Source organism: Scatophagus argus, chromosome 16 (assembly GCF_020382885.2).
Source record: "Scatophagus argus isolate fScaArg1 chromosome 16, fScaArg1.pri, whole genome shotgun sequence".
Lineage (NCBI taxonomy): Eukaryota > Metazoa > Chordata > Actinopteri > Scatophagidae > Scatophagus > Scatophagus argus.
In genome coordinates, this window is record NC_058508.1 from 18,718,275 (window position 1) to 18,735,388 (window position 17,114).

General features: G+C 45.9%; 1 protein-coding gene and 1 long non-coding RNA gene across 3 annotated transcripts in view; both read left to right on the forward strand.

The window, feature by feature from the left end:
• The first annotated feature begins 97 nt into the window (after window positions 1-97).
• Window positions 98-1,881, forward strand: LOC124073974. Its single transcript, XR_006845752.1, has 2 exons — window positions 98-706; window positions 985-1,881. It is a non-coding gene; the product is annotated as an uncharacterized LOC124073974 (long non-coding RNA).
• A 1,311-nt stretch (window positions 1,882-3,192) lies between these two features.
• The window catches only part of arhgap23a (Rho GTPase activating protein 23a), a 64,482-nt gene continuing 50,560 nt past the window's right edge, over window positions 3,193-17,114 (forward strand). Inside the window, exon 1 of one of the 2 annotated variants that reach the window (XM_046414257.1) lies at window positions 3,193-3,275. Coding sequence is in view for 1 of the 2 variants with exons in the window: in XM_046414255.1 (XP_046270211.1) it covers window positions 6,382-6,390 (9 nt within the window). In the remaining variant the exon portion in view is untranslated. Of the gene's footprint in view, window positions 3,276-5,942; window positions 6,391-17,114 lie in introns of those variants that run through there. The other variant, XM_046414255.1, reaches the window with a different exon arrangement.

Sequence of the window (17,114 nt, forward strand, 5' to 3'; positions counted from 1 at the left end):
CAGAACGCAGGAGTTGCTGTCTCAATTGGTTAGTTCGTTAATGTTATTGAGAGACTTTCAGTGGATCATTTACACACGGTTTAATTAGCCCCTCTTTCACAGCCTGAATTATTGTACTGGCTTGATTAAATGATTTAAGTTGACTCAAATCCAGACCCCATTGACAAAAACACTAAGTTTTATTCAATTGGTCTCTTAACAACAGAGCAAATCGCCCTTTTCTGCTACGTGGACATTTTTACCCAGAGTTCGGCCTTTCAGGTTGCCTTTCCTGGTTTTAGATCGACATGAGCAACTGAATTTAAACCTTTTGACTTATTTTTCGACAACTATTTGGCATACTTCCGTTAAAACCTGAAAATCGTTAACCTCGCTTCCTGTTTTGGAGCAAAAGAGGGGGAGGGGCGAGCGGATTGTCACTCCGACGACCTCCGAACGGTTCCGATGTTGGCCGATCACCTGCATCGTCGGTGCCGTTCTTGCTGCGTGTCCTGCCCGAGTCTGCATCGTTCATCTCTGACACTCTTTCCATCATGGTGGACATCTTGATGTTGATGTTTTTCGCCATCGTAGGCCTCGTCTTCCTTTCCTACATCATCTACATGCTGTGATGATCCCGCTCGGCCCCGCAGGCGGCCGGTACTCAGTCGAACACGGGATGTGTGTCTCCCCCCTCCCGTGTCCCTGGTTTCCGTCGTGGACGATGGTAAAGCAGCGTTTCATTTCATGTAATGAATGTCATGTTTGTATCGGCTGCATTATGAGGCGAACATCCCACACGAGGTGGTGACATTAGCAAACCAAAGGGAGGATATTCAAGGGAAACGCCTGCTCCTTGTGAATAATGATGTGATGATGAGCTACATTTTGGACTGGGCACAACCCTTAACATCTGTGGGAAATCATCCCACTGCAGCACCCGATGAAGCCAATAAGAAATAGTTGTATTCCTCGGTGTTAACGAGCAGCTGTCGTCTGTTTAAGGGAGAAGAGACGGCAGTCTGGCCCTGACGGTTTCCCATTGGAGCTCACATGTAGGAGGTGAAGAGCAGGCCAGCGGAGAAGAAGAACAGATGGGAGAAGAAACTCTTCCTGTCTGCCACTTGCCTCATCACATCTCACCTCCACCTGTGCACAAGTCCGATAAATGTGTAGATATGGATGCAGGAGGGTTGTATGGCACTGTAAGTGAGTAGTTGTGTGTGTTATTGGGATGCACGATACGCGATTCGTGCTGATATTTTCCAGTTTACAGCAGCGATATGCGCATGTTTTCCTCCGTCTTTATGCACAGATTTCACATTGTTATGGCTACCCCTGTTGTGGAGTGCAGTCTTTTCATCACGCAAAATAAGAAAACTACTCAGCCACCAGTTTGCATTGTGCTTAATTAAAGCGCCTTCTCATGCCCCTGTGGCATCAGCAGAGATGTTCATCCCGGGCTGATGCCGCTGACATGCTGATTATTACCGTGCATCCCAGATGTAATGTTCTGTTTGACGTCCATGTAACCGTGTGGCCGACCCCTCTGTACTCGTGTTTAGTTGCTGGAGAGCTTTTGATTTCTCCTGTTGTGAGAAATGCGTTGGTTTTATTCACATGTTGCCAATATGTTCTTCTCCTCACTACAATCAGGATTCCCTCTCAGGTTAAATAACTCAGCAGTTAATGTTTCTCTGTTTTGGTCGATTTCTCCAGCTTCAAGTGACATGCATGACGAGTGTCATTTCTGAAATACATCTTCTGTGTTTTACCACCAAGGCTCGTATAAATTTATCTCCTATATATACATAATGTTGGGTTTACTGATGCACTAATGATTTGCTGAAGCTGGTGACAGTGTTTTCAGATGAGATGTCAAATAAAGATGATTTCAGTTAACCTGCGTTGCTTCCTCTGTAGTTCAACACACACACGTGGCAGTAATTTTAATTTGATGACAGTCATAAATCAAAGGAAATGTCATAGCGGTACTCACCTTTCAAGCTTTAATGAGTCGGTGTGAATCTTTGAATCTATTTCTTGTATCATTTTTGTGGCATTTGGCCTTGTTGGACAGTGACATTAGAAATATAAACAGGAAACACTTGGGGTCACCAGCTCTCCCCTCAAATGTTGTTTTTCCAGTACTTCTAAGGCTGTTCTGTTTAAAAGGATTCCCACTGTACTTCACAGTCATGCTTCCTTTACATTATTAGGTTTCTGAATCCAAGTACTGTTCCAGTGTGTCTCCCTGCCAAAGTCCATTATGGTAGATATTATTTCTGTACTTGTGGAGACACACAAATTGCAGCTGAAAAATGCAGCATCCAAATTAGAGTCACTGACCTTGAGGGAGTGCAGATGGTGTGCAGTGAAGCAAGGACTATTTTGGTCCCACTAAGTTTCCCCCCTTCATGCTCAGTAAGTAGATTGTGGTGTAGTTGCTTCTATAGTCTATCAACCACAATGACTTTTTTACATCTGGTCTCTCTATGAAAAGGTGTTAAAATAAGTTGCACTTAAGTGACTTCCTTTTTTTATATATATAAATAGACCAAATGTGTCTTACTTGTGGCTTTCTTTTCAGTCAACTTCAGCTACTCCACAATTTCCTGTAGTGATATTTAGTACAGCTTGAGTCTGACTCACGATGTCATGTATAAAAATAAAAACAAAAAACAAAAAAACAAACTGAAGCCAAGACAGAAAAAAGCACAGTGGCATGGCGGTGGTGTGAGCAGCCATTATCTGCGTTATGGATTGTGCTCCCTGTGGTCCAGCAGGTGGTGCTGTTTACCTACAATACGCTGTGGAGAGTCAGCAGATGGCCATGAAGAAAACAAACTTTCCAGATGTGTTCAAGAGCAGGTGACGTGTGACAGGATGAAAGAAACGTGATTTCATTTGAGGAATCACAGCTGATGAAAAACAGCAGGTTTATTACGTTTTTTTTTTTTATTAAACTGGTACACTATTAATAGCCTTTTTCTTTTTGTTTTAAAGTGTATTGGATTCAAATATTTTATTTTAAAAAAATATCCTTTTCCATTAGAATAGTAAAGTTTATCCTCAAGTTATTGTGTAAACATTTAACAGACCAAAAATTAATCATCTAACATCTATTTTTTTAAGACCTGTACTCCCTGTAGTGTTCTTGGTAATACTCATAAAGACTGTCGTATCTTCCTGAATTCACTTGATTTATACTCAGGATCCTTTTTTCCCCCCCTCCGTCCTGCTCTTGAATGCGTCCGTCTCTCTGACAGGTGACGGATAAACTTCTCACCTGCTTGGTAGGATTTACGTATTTTGAGAATTTTATACATTCCTATAAATAATATCCTAATCATCTCACGTTTTCCTAAATAATCGAAAATGCCAAATAGTTACGCATTTTGGAAAAATTTGTTTCAACATCCCCGCTTTCATGTCTGTGCTATAAATTTAAGCTAACAGCCGGTTAGCTTAGCTTAGCACAAAGACTGGAAACGAAGGGAAACAGCTAGCCTGGCTCTCCTCGAACAAGTTCACCCCATCAGACCACAACTTGTCCTTTTTTATACTTTTTGTATGAATTAAACAAGATGTAGCATGTTGGTTAGAGAGCGTTAATGGTGCTGCTTGGCAGTTTTTGCTACCTACAAAGCCAGGCTAGCTGTTTCATGCCTGTTCCCAGTCTTTTTGCTAAACTAAGCTAACCTGCGTCCTGTAGCCTCATGTTTCTGGCACAAAGTGTTATCGCAATCGCTCTTCCCAGTTAACTCTGACAGAAAGTACGTCTATCTCCTAAAATGCTGAAATATTCCTTTAATATTTCACGGTGTCGCCCTCTTCCAGCCACTTAAAGTTTCGACCACCTTAGTGTAGACAGACCCACTGTGGGAAATAATCGGAATTCCTCTGGTGATAGTATAATCTACCACTCTCACTATTACAATACACCCGCTGTTCTGTCTGAGAGCGCACACACATGCAGTCATCTCACTTCAAACAGCATGTTTGGCTCGGCCAGATCAAATGACACTGCAGCAGGCTACAGTACAGGCTGCTAGTTTCAGCTGGGTAAGAAAAAGAGAAGAAGGCTGCACTGTAGAAACAAAGTAGGGCAGGGTTTGTTTAGTTGTTTGCTACTCCGCGTGGTGCATGACCTTGTTGCACGCTGTAACTTAGACCTGCATTCCTGACCCCCACCCCACCCCACCCCACCCCTCCTCGCTGGTCTGTCACACCGCACTTAGCTACCATATCAGATCATGTCACAGCTATGTTATGTGTCCATTGAATCAAAATAAGCCAGAACAGGTGCTCTTTTGTTTTTCAGCTGAAGGGGCCTTGGGTTCCCCCCCTGGGGCAGTATTTTTGGGTAGATGTGGTAATACGGGACATTTGACAAGTGTTTATGATTACTTTAAAAGGAAAAATCCAACCGTAGAGCGCTCTGGCTCTGCTACAGCTGCTGGCAGCGTGCCTTGCATTTCTGAGCCCATTTTGTTGTCTCCTTATGTTCTCTGATAGCTGGTTGTTCACAGTGTTTCCAGCACAGCATTTGATGGCTGAAAAATGTCAGATATCTAAAACAATAAATATCAATCTCCATTTAAGTTTTTCCCAGCGATCATCAATCAAATAGAGAGACGGTGACATTGATTTCCCCTCTGACGTTCGCCTCAGTTGGCCAAATTTACTGCTGCAGCCCCAAGACATTTATTTTAATTTATTTTATTTTCAGTGCTGCTATGTGCATGAGTCTTGTTTTCTCTGCATCTGTCTGCGTCCATTTGTCTATTCAACAGCTGAATAAAACCATCAAGGGATCTATCTTTCTGGAAAACATAAGTAATCACTGAACCAGATGTAAACACAGACTGAGTGAAAAGTGGTCCCACCAAAATCATAAATTGCCTCATTTCATCACAAAATAACTCCTGGAATGCACTGAACCTCACAAGCCGATGATGTACAGCAATGTAAGAGTGTCCCAGTGTGGATTTTTCCTTCAAGTTGATGTTACACAATGTGACTCTTAGCGTACGCCGATAGTTTGCAATAACATCTCCCCTCTGTGGCACCTGTAACCTCTTGCAACTTTTGCTGGAATCCCAATGAGACTGGGTTGGGGGGCGGGGGGCAGAGAGCGGCGAGGAGTGTGATTAATACAATAGGTGGAGAGGGGAGGGGGCTGAGAGGATAGAGACCGAGCAAATAAAGAAAAAGGAGGCAATGAAAGAAAAGAGAAAGAGGGAGGGAAGGGGTTGCCTATGTGCCTAGCCATGGCCTTCAGCAGTGGAGTTCCTGTTGTTGCGGAGTGAGAGTTTCCCTCTGCGCTGGCCGGGAGGAAAACGACAGAGGATGTCTTTTTCCTGGCTGACTAAGAATGCCCGGGCCTCGAGGTCTTTCCTCCCCTCACGTGTGTCTTATTCAAGTTCAAGCCAGAGTTTCTACGGTTATGATGCAAACTGCTGTTCTTCTCTTTCACTCTGGATCTCAGCCACTCAGCTACACTGATGCATGAACATTTCAGCAGAGAGGCGAGTACAGGGGAAAACATTCCTCCCAGGGGCACAGGGATGTCTGCTCTTAAACACCCCGTCCGCCCTCACCGCAGATTGGACTACACGTCCCAACATGCCCCCCCCCCCCACAATAGAAGGCGGCAGCCATAAATCCTGCCAGCCAATGGCTTTGTGTCTGGGGATCTGTGGTTGGTGTGTTGCACAGCAGCTGTTGTCAATGGCAACAGAGGTTTTCAGGGAAGCATGAGCTGGACAGCTGGTAGAGGGTCCCTCAGTCATCTGCCGGGAGTCACATGATCCCCCAGACAGCCAATCTCAGCCGTCCGCCCTCCTCTCTCCCTCGCTCCCTCTCTCTCATTCGCTCGCTCTGTCTCTGTTCGGCTGCAACAGGAGGGGGAGGGGAGATGGAACGAGAGGAGGGAAGTGGGGACAGGGAGGGAGGGAGAGGAGGCGAGGCGAGAGGCCAGCTTACACAGGGAGCGAGTGGTAGAGCTTGAGAACGAAAACGCAGAGCGGGAGTCTCTTCCCTCCGTGTGGTTATCGAGGAGAGAGGCGAGGATCCCAACGCACACGCCCTTTTTGCCCTCCAGCCTCCACCCAGAGCTGCAGGAAAAGAAGAGAAGACAGAGTGGAGCACAAGAGAGGAGTGTTTGGCTGGATGTATCAGACTGTCACGCTCAAAGACGCAAGGGGAGACAGAAGCATGCCTCTGTGGAGAGGCACAGCAGCTGCAGTCGGCTGCCAGGCTGCCTCGCCTGTGTGAGAGGAGCAGGCTTGGATCGCTGTTTGGAAATACTGAACAAGGACAAGAAAAGAAACAAGAGAGGGAGCCGGCAATCTCGTGCCATGACCGGGAACAGGAGGAGGGAGGAAGCTCGCTGAAATCATGGACCAGGTGAGGATGGAGATGAGGAGAGGGACTGATGGGGTTGCGAAGGGGACCGTCACCTTTTAGCGCGCTTCACATATCCACACCTTGCCGGCACAAAACACACACAGTAACAGCACGAGCTCCTGGTGCATTCATATCATACATCATCACCTCTTTCTATTCCCCCAAGGCAAAAACAAACACCACAACACGCTGCTGATCCTGCAGATGTGTTTTCTGCTCACACCCCGCCGGCAGGCTAGGTTTCGCTCTGGGGGGAGGGGGGAGGCAGAGATGCTACCATCAAACAGCCACCGGCAAGTGCCAGGCCTCTGGAGAGATGACACAGCCCAAACTTCGCTGGTGTATCCCTGGCCCGTTAGATCGACACATGAACGAAAAGAGGGGAGTGGCTGAGCTTGGGGGTGGGGGGCACCCATCACCAAGAGTCAGGGTGGAGGCGGAAGATGTCATGCAACAGGGTTCGCATCCACTGTTCATTCATAGAGGCTCAGGCGAGTGTGTCAGCTGCTTTGTAACATTGTGTACTCCTGTCACCAGCCTTTAAACAGAGTGTCATCCACAGCTCCTTTTGTTAACCAGCTCTGCAAGAGCAGCTGTTTTGATCTGATGCTTACTTCACCACAAACAGGCGGGGTTTGTTTGTTAAAGTTTGTAATATTTGGTGCGCTGTTGGCCAGAGCTCTGCGTGCAGGCTGCTGTTGTTAGTAGGTGTTATACCCAGGCTGGAGGCAGCCAGCTGCTAGTAGCTGAGCATCTGATGAATGGTTTTAAAGGAGGAGAGAGCTCACACGCCTTCCTCATATCTCCCCTCTCATGGTGTCCTCAAACACCATGTCTTGACTAGTCACTGATTACCTCATCCCTCCCACCCTCTCCTCTGTTCCTTTGCGTCCTCCCCTCTCCTGAGGTTGAAGCATCAGGTTTGTGATTGAGGAGGATTGAGGAGGTGGAAGCAGGGGGATTAGGAGGGAGGAAGGGGGTGCGGGTGTGTGCATGAGGCATCCCAGCCCAGTCCTTCCTTTGGTTGAATTATACATGGGAGGGGAACATCTCCCGTCTGTGTCCGCTACCCACTCAGGTCGGGGTGACGTTAGCCCCCTGGTATAGCAGAGATGATGTCATCACTGCCGCTGGTCAGACTCTGTGTGTGTGTGTGTTTGGGTGTGTATGGGAGGGAGAGATACGTGCCATGTTTGCACTTGTTTGTGTGTTTATCTCTTAATTTTATTTCCTCAAATTGGAAACCTCAGGCAATGACACAGAGCACACAGTGTGTTGGAGAACAAGTTATTGGCACATGTGGTCCTGACGGGTCATGTCCTCAGTGCTATGCACACACACACTTTCAGTATCAGTTCACATTCTGCAGCAAAAAAAATACCGCAAAACAATACAAAAAAAAAAAAAAAAGAATGGTGTAGCTTACATTATAGCTCACAGGGAACAAAAACTATTTTTAAGACTGCGCAGTGCTGTGAAATGCTGACACAGCGTGGCCTTGGTGCAGTGCTAAGGTTGCATCGCTGTCATTTTAATAGATGGACCACATTGTGTCGTAAGGGACAAATATGATTATAGCGCTTCCTGTTCCTCACATGACTGTGTATCATTGTCTTTAAGCGATGTGGATGTGAAGCTTTATCTCCGCTCATGTTTCCTGCTGTGGGCCTAAAGTGGCCTCAGCGGCCTGATGTTTCAAGATGATTCTGGGTGTACAGTACGTGTCTGAGAGGCGTCTGAAGACTTGCTGTCATTTGGCTGCGTAAACATGCGCTAACATCACTGTGCGAGTGTAAACAGAGGCGTGCAGTGTTTACTACAGCTGTGGAAAGGCTGCAAAGTTTACAGGACATTGCGATGCACGTGTCTCTGTCTCTCCTTGTCCTTATGTTTCTGTCCCATGCGAGGACAGATGTGCACACATGTTCAAACACACAAGCACAGCGATAAGGAGGGCAGTGGCTCAGGAAAAGGATGGTTACATAAAGTGTCTGTGAGAACAAATCAAGGGCAGCACTGGGACACATCTTTCTGTCAGAGTCTGCCTGCTCTGCGATCTTCTGTAATGCCACACTCCTCGCTCTGCACATCGTCTGCCTCATCCTCAGTGGAGGTGTCTGGTTTTATACGTTTATAGAACACATAGGCTGAGATCAGGAAAGTTGTTAGTGCTTAAAACACTTGCCTGGGGCCAGACTGGCTGCAAATCAGTTTGGCTCGTTACTGCTTTTTTTGATCGATAGTCGTTAGGGCAGACCTGGGCAGGGCTGTGGTGACTGCTGCCCTGGGAAGGCTGTGTTTGGAGATGCTGATCCTGACTACATCCATCACACAGAGATGAGTGGTTCTTTTTGCCAGAACAAGGCAAAGCTGGAAACTTTCAGGGATAATTTTGTCTTCAAACGTGTTTTATTGTCCTCAATTAGCTCCTACGATCACTACTGTATGTTGGCAAACTTATAGCAGAGGGAATCCCTCATGCTGCCAGATGAGCCTCAGTGATTTGGACAGGAGTGACGCTGCTGTGTTTATGCTGCCGTCTGAACACGACTCCCCGGAGGCTCGATTTGGGCGGCAAGGCGACATACATCTAACTATACTGTGTGAGTGTGTGTGAGAGAGAGAGAGAGAGAGAGAGAAAGAGAAAGAGAGAGAGTCCCTTTGGCTCTCAGCCAGAGTTATCTGGCAAATTGTTTTGTCTGTTTCCCATAGATGTGACTGAAGTGGAATGCAGACAAAATTAGCTCAGAGCGACGCAGCCGTGGAGGGAGACACTTTATGAGAGTGAAAGTTTGTGTGCGAGAGAAGAAAGACTCTTTTTAAGTTACAAACGAGGTGGCGAGAGGGAATGTGAAAGGCAACAAGTGTGAGAGAAGGAAGGATAAAGGAAAAGAACGAATGTGTGTGTCTCATGGTGGAAACAGGTGGTCTAATCTGACACCCCACCCATAGCACCCCGAAGCCCCCTGCACACAGCTCTTCAATCTTTGTCCTGAGCGGCAGAGACTCTGAAAGAATGAACTTTGCAGGCGTATTTGCATCTAAATTGAAATTAAACACACATATATAAGCGTGTATCGATCTTCTGGCTCATGCTGAGAGATGCTGCAGCTTCTGTGACCTGTTTGTCAGTTTTTCAATGCAGGAAAGAAGGGAATTACAATGAAAATTAACCACGCTATGTGAGTGGAGGTTTTAAAGCTGGAGGAGTCTGGGCACATTCTTGGTTGGCCCTGGCCACAAAAACACTGTCTCTGTAGCTGATGAGGCATGCAGCCTGTATGTATTGTACTATGCTGATGTTTTGCAGGAATAGTGATTTATTTATATCATAGTATTTATAATAATTTTCTCCATCTTACTTTAACATGCTAGCATACTAACATTTGCTAATAAGCACTAATGATATTTTGACGTACGTGATGCCAAGTGTAAAATGAAGGTATTAAAATGTATGTCTTTGTGAGTGATGGCTGTTAGTCCAGGGTTCGTGTTCTTAATTCAGGCTCTGTGGGACTGTGAGATGGGTGACAACCACTTGGTAGATGCCTGCAGGCGGACAACGGGCAGATTGTCCTGTGAAAGAAACTAGGACACACATCTCCAGGAAGTGAACAGCTCCTGTTCAGCTCAGGACGACTGCTTCAGACCTAAACCTCAGCTTACTTTAGTAACGAGCAATGAATGAATGAATGCAGATGGTAGGCTCAGTGACATGGGGGGGGGGGCTCAAAGGTTAACCCATGTGGTTACAGGCCCTTTCTGTCAGCAGCACTTTGCATCAGTCCAGCTCCAGCTCTTGTCAGGCTTCTGTGGGATGATGATGCAGGACGGGAACAGCTGAGCAAGGGGTTAATGGAACAAAACTGAGGGATGAGCTCAGTATCAGTAGCATCCATCCAATTAGGAGGCCTCTTGCTACTGAGTTGGTCCAATTTCATCTAATGGGCTTGTTTGACATGTTTCTTGCTTCAACCCGTGCTCCTGGCAGTCTGTTTCTATCACTCAGTATTAGTTCTCTTTGTTTCCACATCCCCGGGTCTCAACGTCAGTGCCCAGGTTTTGCATGAGGATTTCAGGCTGGAATGAGCAGCTGTGCAGCCGATGCCTGCTGTTTCATTACTTTGATCATTAAACAGGCCACAAAGTTGGCCTGCTGTCAGTGGGCACCACAGCTGCGTATCAATAATGAACCGTACGCTTAACGAGACCCTGACCTCTTGGCCTATTTTCCACCAGACTGCTGAAGATGAAGGGAGACAGTGTTGGCATTTTAATCTACACGTGTTGTTTTGAAGATATCTTCTTCATCATTCCTGTGTGTATCAGAACGCGCTGTTCCTTTACATGTCGCTCACTCAGCCACACATCTGCCCATATTTTCGGGCTCACTTTGCATCAGTATCATTTCCATAAATCCTGTAAATGTAATTTATCGGGATAAAATGAAAAACTCAGACTGTATCTGAGGACAACTTCAGTTTTCCACACTCCTCTCACCATCATCTCACCCTGTACTGCTGCACTGAGCCCCCTTGTGGCCGCCAAATGCCACTGTGGATTAATTTTTATCTTTTCAGGGGGGTTGAGGATTATCCTTTTCGGGAAAAGGAACAGATGGTGGTCTTTTTTCAGAATTCAGCCTGGAATAAGAAGATGTTTTGCTGCTGATGATGACGGTGCACATTTATGTTCAGTCCATAAGGAAAATATAAAATCCTCTCTGGTTTGGTGGCGTCTAACCCTTGCTAATCACAGTAGGAAATGTTTTGTGGTTTATTGATGTTTGTCTGCTCATAAAAATCAATATTCTCACTCACAAATATATTATTTTATGCTTTCTTGAACCTTTTTATAAATCTGTAATGATGACAATCATGCTTCTGTGCGTACTGACATTCCTTTTAAATTCAGCAAATCTGAGTGTGCATCTCCAGTATATATTTAAAGGTTTTAAAGATGAGCAGAGCCAGTCTTTTCTTGACTCTGCTCTTATCCCTGATCTATGATTTAGACTCAAGCATTAAGTCTAACGACAGAATTATAGTTCTTGTGAGGAAACAGACAAAACAGCATTTAGGACGTGTGGACCGAATGTTTTCACGCTGACGGTTGGCCCCGACCAAACCAGGGGACGTTTGTGAAGGTTAAAGCCCTGTCAGAGCCTTCCCCCCCGTGTGGCCTCCCGTCCTCCAAAAAAAGAGAACACCCTGCTTTAAGGCCATGTCTAGACAAACTTATCTCCGAGTTTTAAGGCCAAGGAAACACTCGGATTAGGATATGATCCCCTCGCACATTCAGGATTATTCAGTTTACTCTATATGCTGTAAGAGGTGTGGCTTAAAGCTTTTTGTTGTACCACAAATGCTCAGGAGATCTGCCATTGGCCATAATGTTGCTAATTTCAATCACCAGGAGAATTTTTATTCATGTGTGAATATTCAAATGAGGTCTGCTTTTACTGCATTTTGTGTTTTAAAAATACTTATTTTCTTTGCTTACTTAAGTTTAGACTGCAGTTCAGGTTTTTATTAAACCAGTTCAGTTTTTCATTAAATTTAAATAAAAACCTCCTTTTAGAGAGAGAAAAGAAGGCGACATAAATTATATTAGTAGAATCCTGACGCTTTACACGCAGTGTTTCTGAAAGCATGCTGAATGCACATACAAAGTTGTTGAAGTTTCCAAGCGTGTAAGCAAAATTCTATATTTAGCAGACTTAAAGGGAAGTACACAACACAATAAGCAAGTGTTGGGTGTGTGATGATATCAAACTTGGGTTTTCCGAGATAAAAACAAAAAAAAAAAAAACATCACTCGGGCTGGTATATTCAGGGAATCTGAACCCTTCTCCAATAATATTGTTCTAATTATGTGTGATTTATTTTTGGCGGTTCCTGACTCATCAGTGACCAGCAGCAAACTCTAATGTAAACAGCTTTGCTATTAAACTGGTTCCCGAATGTGACTTGAAGACACATTTTATCCATAGAGCTCATTTCCATTGTCTGCCCCCCCCCCTCCCCCCCACCGCCACAGGAAGTGATGCTCGAGGCAGGAAGCAGAGCTGTGAAAGGTAAAGAGGCTGCAATCACAGTCGGGTTTTATGAAGTGACGGGCAGCAGGAAGGAAACTTGCTGTGCATCTACTGGAACTATGAGCACATGTTTATTTTCCCTCATGGCAGAAGTTCAGGAGAAAAGAAAAGGTGGAGGAGGGCACTACAGATATGTCCTTTTGAAGAACGTGTGCCAGGCATTTATAGTAACTGCTAACATTTATAGGAACAGTGGAATACCCTGGATGTGATTCAGTAGTTGTTGTTGTCCATGTTTGTCTGGAGCTTTGAGGAACAGTGTGATGGAGACAGACTGGAGACTTTTTGGGAGTTGAACTGATGGTCATTTGTGCAAACTGTGGCACCTGAACATCCACTAGTCTCCTCTTTAGACTCCTCTTTAGGTATTTCCTTCTCTTTGTTCCCTTATCTCAAACGCTCCCACATGGCTGCTGTAATCAGCTCTTGCCGTGTTAAGGCGAAAAAGAAAACTTCACCAAGTGGATGCTGAGCAGTTCATGTTTGGGTAAGGAGATAGTGTATCAGCTTGTACAGGAAGATAGGACTTAAACTGCCCTGGAAAACCTGGTAACACAGTGAGTAGATGTTGATACAAATGCCAGTGGTAGTGGTGAAAACCTGTGGAAGCAGGGCTAAAACTAAAGATCTGAGATTTGTCGTTCTCTCAAGTATCCCATCCTGTCGAACTTTTCCTCCAACAGCCAAAGCTTCAGCTCCAACTTATCTTTGCAGCCAAACAGTCGCCAGTCGTGTCCACGGGCTCGTAGTTGTAATTTGCCTGAATTGCTGCAGCCTGCAGGAGAATGAATGAGGCAGCTGCAAGAGAGGAGGGGGATTAGAGTGAAATGTGAAATATCAGTGAAAATATCTGAATATCTGAAAAATGATTCTAGTCATGAAAACACCCCAGTTCTCGCCTCTCATTGATTCAGGTATAGAACGATTGGAACAGATGTATGATGGGCCTGTAGTTCGGACTCAGGTCTTCAATAATTTATGTGAATATTTAAACACCTCCATTCAATATGCCTGTGCAGTACAGTTTCACAGCCTGTCTGCAGTGAGTGACCGGTCAGCTGCTCCTCTTGTGCCAGTTGTCCGGCCAGACAAAGAGGAGGACTCCTCCTGTCACAAAGAGAGGGGAGAATTTACGGCTCCATGCAGGCCGGGGTGGCCAAACCCCCTCCTCCTCGTCCTTCCCTTCCTCCCGCCCTCAACCTTCCCGCAACCCCCTTCAAAGGAGTGCCACAGGAGCCTCTGTGTCAACAGGCAGCCAAAGAGTGCGAGGCTTACAGCACACTCGCTCACATAGCTGCATCTCATTCGCATGTGCATAAATATCCAAACCTCTCGTCACTCATCGCTGACAGCCATGTCTCAATCGCACGCTCACATGTGTGTTCATACATGCTTAGCAATAAGCAGCTGAACGTTACTTCATAAGCTCGAACATATGTGAACATGCAGCGCTTGCAGATTGTCCTGTAAGCTCAGAGGCCACATCTCTCTGGTTCCCGATGCCGGCTGGCTGCTCGCAGCACTCAGTGGACACAGTTCATTTTATCTCATCAGCTTCTCATTACATCTGAGATGTGGACAGAAAGAAAGATGCTCTCTATATGAGATCAACAGCGAGTGAGACAGCAGCGGATAGCGTGGCAGGACTTGTGTCTTTTTGGCTCTTAGCAGTAGGAAAGCGATCCAAGCACCTTCATTAAATGCAACTGTATGAAGCAGAGGGATGGTGGAGTGTTACGCACTCTGTTGAGGCTTAATGTAAATGATGTTGAAAAGATCTGGCATCTCCGCACCCCTCAGACTGAAAGTATGTGTGTGCAGAGGAGGGTGACGGACACTTCCTGAGAGGATGGACCCAGTAACTTCAGGCGAGCGCAGTGAAACAGAGGAGATATGAAAGAATGAGGGGCAAGAAGCCTTGGAGGGGGGCAGAAGTTGGACAAAAGGAGTGACCACGATTACTTGTAGCACACCAGTGCACACGCTCTGTGTAGTGGCCTAGAATGGTATGAAGGATGGCAGGGGATGCACCCCACCACTCCCTCCGTCGCTCCCTCGCCTCCACAGTCTCAGCAGCCGAGTGGGAATCTCGCTCAGTCCAGGCAGGCCAAGCCAAGCTGGAGGAGGGAGGTGGGAGCTGGCTCGGTCAAGCGAGTAAATAGGATGATGGCTGTTTATGGGTTTGTTCTACAAGGCGTCAGGCGGTGTGATTATGTAATGGCCGTGGGGAGGCCTCTTGCAGTCTCTGGATGCTCCCTGCTCGTCCCCATCCGGCCCTGGAGGGAAAGAGATCGGGGCGTGTCTCCTTGCATCACCATCAGATTGGGGCTTATTCAGTCAATGACAGGGACATACCCGGTGCCTGAGGCTGTGTGTCAGTGACTAAGACCGACCCAGAGACACAGTACCAGGGAGTCCTTAGACATCACGTGAAGCGTGTGACTTAGAAACCGCTTCTTTCGGCTAGATATGGATACGGTTACAGCTCTTTCCTGTGTTTCAAAATCAGCATTTTAAAGTACACTTGACCCACCTGCTCAGACATGAAATATGACACCTCAGACACACAAATCTTCCCCCTTCTCTCTGCACCCAGCAGCCATCAATAATAGAAAGCCCATTTTGTTGGCCTGACAGGCAAATTGATGTGTAGCGTGAGTGTGTATCTGCATGCAATCTGGGAAAAGACGTGGACAAACCCCACACAGGAGGGGTTCACTAACATCGGATCATTCCTCTCACAGAACAGTGTCAGGCCACAGGCTGATTTATCCCCTCGTCTGCTGGAATAGAAAACACATGGACTGCAGGAGGAGACCGAAACCCTGCAGAGATAGATCCAGATTGGAGGTCCTAAAAGATAGAAAAAGTCCAGCCCTGACAGCCCTTACTCTCTTTGACCCCCCCCCCAAAAAAAAGAAAAAACAAGCTCCATATTGCCCGCTGTCGACCCTTCTTGTTCTCAGAGACCATCTGCTCTGCTCTCCCACCTTAAGACCAGGACACTGCTGCTAAGTCCCTGTAGGCTCCCGCTCTTCCAAGGTGGATCTCCAACCAGCCATGTATTCACAGAAATTACCTTGGCTGCACTATATGAGTAACCTGGAGTGGGGATTTGGGTCACATATGGTAATTATCCATCTCAAGAGGGAGATGAGTGAAGGTCATGACTGGGACTTGAGGAGAGTGTCCTCTGTAAGCCTTTGGCTGGTGTATTATGTGTCTCAGAGCGGGTCAGAGGCAGAAGTTGGAGAGTGAGCAGACACAGGAGACATGTTGAGATGAAGGCTGAGTTGGCAGCTGCAGTTCTTGGCGTGGGAATCCCCCCGTAAGCTGCTTTTTCCCCTCACTATGCCTGCGCTCTGTATCCTCATAGGCTTTTGAAGTGGGTCTCTGATGCTCACACCCCTCAGAGTAATAGTAGCCACATGGGCCCCCAGCTTTGCGCCAGCATCATGTCTCCACATTTTTATCTTCTTTTCATTTGTTATCGCTTTTTTTTCTCCTTCATCTGGGCTAAAGCTAAGTGTTTGCACCTACTGCACATGCTGCCACAGCCACCGTTGGGCACATGTAAGTGCGATGAAGGATAACTTCTTGGCAGCAGTTCCCGTTCGACTGCTGAGTAAGCTTCCTCTTTCTTTACTGTACGTCTGGTAGTTCACACGGACAGTATTCATCAATGGCCAAAGTGGCTAAAAATACACGTCTGTTAACGTCTGTTTTCCGAGAATGTATGAACTATTGTCTGTTCTGTCTGAGTGTGGAAGGAATTCTGGCATCTCCCGATAGGTTTCAGTCTAAGTTTAGCCCTTTTCTGATCTGTCCATCTGTTTATCATGAAACACACGCTCAGGTTACCTGGAGGGCCTTTTGTTTGGTGGCAGCGATTTATGATTTGGCTGTGAGATTCTTGTGTGCACCTGGAATTTTGTCTGATGCCTCCCATTTCACAAGCCTGTGGTTTACCACTTTAACAGTACACCATAATTATGAGGCAGTGATTGATGGATCAATTTTGATGATACGTTAATTGAAGTCATTTAAAAACGACAGAAATTCACAGTTCGTTGTCTCAAATGTGAATATTTGCTGTTATTTTCAGTATATAAAAGTAAAGTAAAGATTTTTGGCTTTTAGGGTGTTGGTTGCCCAAAATAAGCTGCTCTAAATACAGCTTAGTCATGTTAGGTCATATGAGATCAAAATGTTTGGATGTGTCTTAGTACATTTACAAAGGTGCTTCATTTAACTACAAATTTGTAAATTTTACTGATAATTCTAATGTTACTTTTGATCGCAGAACTTCTACAATTTGAACACTGCAATGGTGATAGTCTTACTTTATTAAAAGATATAAATACTTGACATCAGTCGGGTGACATATTTGCTGGTTAATTTGTATATTTATTTCCACGGTGTACTCATAGCATCACCAATGCTCTTTTATAACCTTCACTTTTACTTTCTCTCTTGCTGGCATCAGTCACCCCTCCCATCCTGCATACACAAAATATTTTGGCACAGCCAGAGGGAGCCCGCATGCTGTTGGTTTGCAGGGCGGCGCGCACAGATTTTCCCAACGCACCCCTCTCTAGTTTGACTCCCTTCAGTTCCTACATTGTCA